The 6,377-nt window shown below is 31.3% G+C and overlaps 1 protein-coding gene across 1 annotated transcript; it reads left to right on the top strand.

Moving 5' to 3' along the window:
• The first annotated feature begins 1,944 nt into the window (after nucleotides 1–1,944).
• Nucleotides 1,945–4,089, top strand: LOC121218213 (serine/threonine-protein kinase CTR1). The gene is made up of 3 exons (XM_041095077.1): nucleotides 1,945–2,829; nucleotides 2,988–3,082; nucleotides 3,602–4,089. Exons 1-3 carry the CDS (start codon nucleotides 2,707–2,709, stop codon nucleotides 3,672–3,674), a joined length of 291 nt encoding a protein of 96 aa, XP_040951011.1. The 5' UTR covers nucleotides 1,945–2,706; the 3' UTR covers nucleotides 3,675–4,089.
• The last annotated feature ends 2,288 nt before the right edge of the window (nucleotides 4,090–6,377 follow it).

Raw genomic sequence — 6,377 nt, 5'->3', positions numbered from 1 at the left:
AAATATGTATAACTTTCTATTAAATAATATTTTTACTACTATATTGTAGGAACGGTCGTCCGGTCAAAAAGTTGGACGCCTTCAACTTTTTGAAATTACACATAAGAAGAAAGATGGATCTGCTATGACTCCTGAAGCTGGTGAAATTATGGTACGTTTACTTAATACGATTTCACTTGATTTAGTTATTTATAGTGTTTATTTTCTAATGGTTTAATTCATTGCATGTAATGCGACTATTGTTATATTGCATTTGTTTTTTTTACTATATATTGCGTTCCTAACTATGTGATTTATTTATTAGGAAAAACTAAAGGAAAAAAAGACGGAGTACGAAGCGATTGCTTCTAGTGATAGTTCGGTTCATCTTGAAGACATTGACAACCGGATTATTACTGAAGTTTTGGGTCCTGAAAAGTATGGTCGGGTTCAATTTTAATGATCTTTTATCAGCCCAACCCAATATTTTGGATCCAGCTCGCACCAATACATGGCTTCGGGGAGTCAATCTCAAGCTGAAGTTCAGAGGTTAAAAGACCAGATGGCTCAGATGCAAGCGACCACATTTGAGGTTCAAAGGAAATATGAAGAACTTCAGCAGCAACTTAAAGCAGAGGCGGCAGCGAGGGAAGCAGAGGCTACAGCGAGACAAGCAGAGGCCGCAGCGAGAGAAGCAGCGAGAGAAGCTGCAATAGAAGCAGAGGTTCAAAAGAAATATGAAGAACTACAGCTACGACTTCAAAAAGATGCGGCATCGAGAGAAGCAGAGCAGAGCAAAAAGTATGACGAACTTCAACAGCAGCTTCAGATTATGATGACGATGTTTAAGTAGTCGCAACTTCCGCCGTCATAATGTATGTTGCATAAATACTTTTAACGCTTTTGTAAATAAAAGTATGAATTGACTTTTATTTATCAATTAATATTATTTTAGTCCTTTAATTTGAAATATTATAAAATTTATTGTTTTTGGTTAGTTTAGATTTGGTTGCTTTTGATTTTTTTTGCAGGATGGCTGAAAAAAATAAAAAAATTCCCAAAATTAGTGGCGTTTTTTAAAAAAGCGCCGCTAAAAGTCATATCAAAACAGTGGCGTTTGTGAAATAAGCGCCGCTAAAGAACACTAATTTTAGCGGCGTTTTTGAACAAGCGCCGCTAAAGAACATGATCTTTAGCGGCGTTTTTTTCTAAGCGACGCTAAAGAACATGATCTTTAGCGGCGTTTTTTTATGTAAGCGCCACAAAAGTTAGCGACGTTGTCATTAGCGGCATTTTTTGTGGCGCTTCTAGAAGCGCCGGAAATGGAGTTAGTGGCGTTAAAAAGCGCCGCTAAAAACCTGTTCTGTTGTAGTGCCTCTATGAATTTTGGATACATGCATTTATTCTCACCTCGCCCCACTTCATTTTAATTTTATTTTTGTTAGTTATTTCTAATATTTTTAATTGTTTTAAAGTCAAATAAATATTTAAATATACTCCTTTAAGAAAAACATTTAAACATAAAACACATTTTTTCTACAATACATTATTACAATTTTACATTTGTTATAATTATACAAATACAATGATAAAATGATAATTTCAAATAGTGCAATAGACTAACTGCTCAAAAGAAAAAAAAAATTCCACTCCAATCAAAACAAATCGATCTAAAATTTGTGGGCATCAGAGTTTTACCATCTCTAAGTATCACAAACTGCATATTGATGAGATTGGTATAAACTTCAATTTTAGTGAGATGGTGGATGAATGCAACAACTGGAAATGGGAGATTTTGGACAGCTATTTTAGCTGGACTACCAACCTACGGATCGTAGGTATCTGCCCGCCAAATGGAGATGCTGGTCCAGACTTGATTGACTTTGGTGGTCGAGCAATGGTAAGGTCACGGTTGCCAAGGCCTGTAAATTTATTATAAAGGTCGGGAACCTACGAACCTATGATGGCTTGCTGATAAGCATAACTTTTATTTTCAGTTAAATTTGAGAAATAATTTTTTAGTTAAATTTTATTTATTTGTTTCAATTAAATACTGATTAGTTTAGATTATTTTATTATTATTTGACATATTAATTTAGCCTATAAATAGGCTCTTTTACAATTTTAGAAAAAATACCTATTTAGATATTAGAACTCATAACATATTTAGAGAATTTTGTGTTTACGTTTTGAGTGTTCTTTGTTTTCGGGGTTTGGAGTTTAGTTTTATCTTCATCTTTTGTACTCTTTATTCTTTTGTTATTATAGTAAAATTATCTTTGCCCATGGCTTTTTATCCTCTTTGGAGGAATTTTTCCACGTTAAATTTGTGTGTTCAATTTCTCAATTTATTCCGCTATTTTTATTATTTGTTGCTTAATCGGGTCGATTCCTAACGCTTGCATTTGGCATGACAGACTGGTTATATAGAAAATTAATGGTGTAGAGTGATAATAAGCCATAGTAACAATGTTGAACTCCATTGACGTATTGATGATCCATTATGACATTAAATCTGTATTAAAGACAACAATCACAAATTCACAATCATTATCATAAAACCAATCCTAGTTCAGTTTTGTACAATGATGAACAGATACAATCATTGCAGACTTGCATTCTATATGAAGTTGGATGTTTCTTTCAGTCTCATGTACCTTGAAAACTTTTCTTCCTATTGCATCAATCAGCATCTAAATCTCTTGTTTTCATTTTCAGCCTGAGTGGATGGCTCCAGAATTCCTTCGCGGAGAGCCTTCAAACGAAAAATCTGATGTTTACAGTTTCGGAGTAATCCTATGGGAACTTATTACCGTGCAACAACCATGGAATGGAATCAGTACTGCCCAGGTTGATAAATTTGATTTTCTTATTTTTCATTATGGTTCTTTTCTTATTCTTAACAAGTGCATGCATAAATATCAATGTAATTGACCAACTGTCGAAGTATTTCAATGCTGTATTTCTTAATTCCGTCACCCCCTTTCTTGTGGTGCTGCAAATTGTAGGTGGTTGGTGCTGTAGCTTTCCAGAATAGGAAGCTTGCCATTCCTCCTAACACCTCCCCAAAGTTGATTTCCCTCATGGAATCTTGTTGGGCCGAGTAAGTATATACTTTGTCCTAGATATATTCACTGCACTTAATTTTATATTATGAGTTAGACTGGGAAGTCTCTATAGCTATCTTTTCTCTGAATGCATCGGTCCGGGTAGGACCAAGGAGCAGCTTGTTGTAGATGTTCCTTGACAGTTTATTATTGTAGTTACGGCCAATAAGGAGAGAGATTAGCAGTAGCTTACTCTCTAAGAGTGGGTTTGGATGCGCGATTGGGTGCGGTGCGTTTAACTTACTTTTTGTCTTACGCTACAGTATCACTACAATATCTAATCTCACCGCAACCGCTATTTTTACACTAACAGCAGGTAAATTCATCGCCTATCCAAACTCACCCTAAGTAAAAGAGAAATGAAAAAAAACCCAAGTTTCACTAAACATACTTGAACTTCACGGTCACATCTATCCCGACTAACATAGGTGCCAAGTATTTCTTGGATTTGCTGAAGTTATATTTGAGAATACTAAAAATTCCTGATGATAGTTGCTATATGTACTCTTTTGCAGTGATCCCGCTCAGCGGCCGTCTTTCGGGAATATAGTAATAACATTAAAGAAGTTGCTCAAATCTCCATTGTAGCGATGCAGAAAGGAAAACAGTAACAATGGGTGTCGTTTGAATAACCTGAAAGCAGCTGATTTTGGAGATTCTATTCCACCAACCTTTGTTTTTGGTTCCAGGAACTGTAGACGTTTTATCTAACCCATTTGGAAGGCAGTTCCCATTAGAAGTTGAGGCCTATAATGATCATTAATAATAAGGTGGAAAAAATATAGCAAAGCTGTAATGAGTTGGGTTCATTATATGTAGGTTTTGCATGGGGGGTTGCCTTTCCCCACATAAAGCAATTTGCCAGTGTATGTAAAATCGGATAAGTTGGTTATTCCCTTTTCGTGTTTTCGGTGTTCTTATTCATGCCAATGATGGAACAAAAAACTTGGGAGATGATTCAGCAAGTAAAAAAAGTTTGCTTTAGCCCCTACTTTTGTATTCATTTTGCTGTGTTTGTAATGGACTGGAAGTTGAGTTAAGATCCTGTCAAACCAGCATTGAATGAGAGTGAAGCTTTATACAAAGATATGAGGAGGGTGAGGGTGGCAGTGACATCGAATATTGTCTTGGGGAAGCATTTTTCAGCTCAAGTCCAATCCGGATAACATGCTATGTTACTGTCTAACCCATATTCTCTAGACAATAATAGTATGTTAATAAAGTTAAAACTCAACACATACTTTAATGTGGGTGAAAGAAGGCTATAAAGACAGCTAGCCACTGTCCTTTCAAGTTAAATCAAACACATTTAACAAAGTAATTGACATGGTTGGACAATGGCAATACACTTTGTTTCACTCAATTGTCTGGCTTTTTACAAAATTATTATAAAAAAATAAAAAAAATAACTAAAATATTATAATTTTTTTATTTATTAAAATATACCAAAAAAAAACCTGACATAGCCTGATCAAACCAATCACATTAGCGGCACCAATGGTGCCAAAAGACTAAAATATTAATTAAGGGTAGTTTTAAGGACCTGACATGCAAATTTACCATTTTGAATTTTGAAAGTTAATTGCTGCTGTGCGCACTAAAATTAAAATATGGCTAATTGCCTTCTAAGCCCTCCTTATTTATTATTTTCTTTTTATTCCCCTTCAACTCACTTTTTTATTTAATAAACAAGCCCTCAACTTATTTTTGTAGTTAAATAAGCTCTTAATCTATGATTTTTACTCATAAAAGCCCTTTATTTTATTATTAAAGTAAATATATTTTACCTAAAATAATGCTATTTAAAAAAGTATAAACTAATTCGCATTTTATGTATTATTTTGATAATTTGATGAGAATAGTTTATTTAAAAAATTTACTAAATAGAGTTATTAAGAGTATATAATATAATTATAATTTATTTTTTCTATTTGGGTTACATTTATGGGTGATCAGTTTTATTATTTCTTCTGGTTTTTCAATAAGGCGTGCCTGGTATTTCTATTAATTTTTTTTAATTAAATCTAATATTAGTTAAGTGATAATTAAGATGCTTAGAATTCTAATTAAGTAATAACTCTATTTTAATTTAATAAACTATTCTCATTTAATAACTCTATTTTCATTTAAAATATAAAATTTACTGAAATATAAAATTTGTTGCTTCATAATATCTTAAGAGACTATTTTAATTAAAATAGTCTAACATGTTTATGTTATAAGTCTATTAAGAATATATTAAATTTATAAATAGATAAAATAGTTTATGTTTCCGTTATTTTTTTCCTTTTGATTTAATATTAGTTAAGGGGATATATTAAATTTATAAAATTAAAATATTTTAATTTAATTTTTTTAAAATTAAAATAGAGTTATTAAATGAGAATAATTTATTACATTAAAATAGAGTTATTAAATTAAACTATTTTAATTTTATAAATTTAATATATTCCCTTAACTAATATTAAATCAAAAGGAAAAAAATAATGGAAACATAAACTATTTTATCTATAAACATAAACTATTAAATTTAATAAATTAAAATAGAGTTATTAAATAAAAAAGTGAGTTGAAGAGGAATAAAAAGAAAATAATAAATAAGGAGGGCTTAGAAGGTAATTAGCCATATTTCAATTTTAGTGCGCACAGCAGCAATTAACTTTCAAAATTTAAAATGGTAAATTTCATGTCAGGACCTTGAAACTACCCTTAACTAACATTTTAGTCCTTTGGCACCATTGGTGCCGCTAATGTGATTGGCCTGATCAAGCTGTGTCAGGTTTTTTTTTTGTTTTTTTTGTATATTTTAGTAAATAAAAAAGTTATAATATTTTGGTAAATAAAAAAAAAGTTATAATATTTTAGTTATTTTTTAATTTTTTTATAATAATTTTGTAAAAAACCCCTCAATTGTCCTAACCTACAAGGTTGATGGAAATATAAAGAAAGAACCTTCTGGTTCAGCATATGACACTGAAATGAACCTTCTAACCATAGGTGAATGGAACATATCATTTAATGTTGTGGGTCACTAAATTACATCTACCTTCCAACACCACATGGGAAAAGTAGAGGACTAGAGGTACTCCAAAGATTATTTATTAAAATATCACCTTAATTAGGTTATTAATTTATTTCGAAAAACTATTAAAATATCTTTTTTATATTAAAATAATTTTTTTATTTAAAAAATTGGTAAAAATGTATATATCGAGTTTTGAACTCAAACTAATTAGATTAGAAAGATCTTTGATTTACCATTCAATTAAAGTCTTATTTTAATGTTTTTGT

This window comes from Gossypium hirsutum, chromosome D06 (assembly GCF_007990345.1).
Source record: "Gossypium hirsutum isolate 1008001.06 chromosome D06, Gossypium_hirsutum_v2.1, whole genome shotgun sequence".
Taxonomy (NCBI): domain Eukaryota; kingdom Viridiplantae; phylum Streptophyta; class Magnoliopsida; order Malvales; family Malvaceae; genus Gossypium; species Gossypium hirsutum.
The sequence above is the reverse complement of the archived record's forward strand: the minus strand, read 5'-3'. Positions and strand labels throughout refer to the sequence as shown.

Bases quoted from the DNA above. Each gene is read 5' to 3' on its own strand.
- LOC121218213 (XM_041095077.1), top strand. From the start codon at position 2,707: ATGGCTCCAGAATTCCTTCGCGGAGAGCCTTCAAACGAAAAATCTGAT. The intron at 2,830-2,987 runs GTTGATAAATTT...TGCAAATTGTAG, and splicing joins ATGGAATCAGTACTGCCCAG to GTGGTTGGTGCTGTAGCTTT. The intron at 3,083-3,601 runs GTAAGTATATAC...ACTCTTTTGCAG, and splicing joins ATGGAATCTTGTTGGGCCGA to TGATCCCGCTCAGCGGCCGT.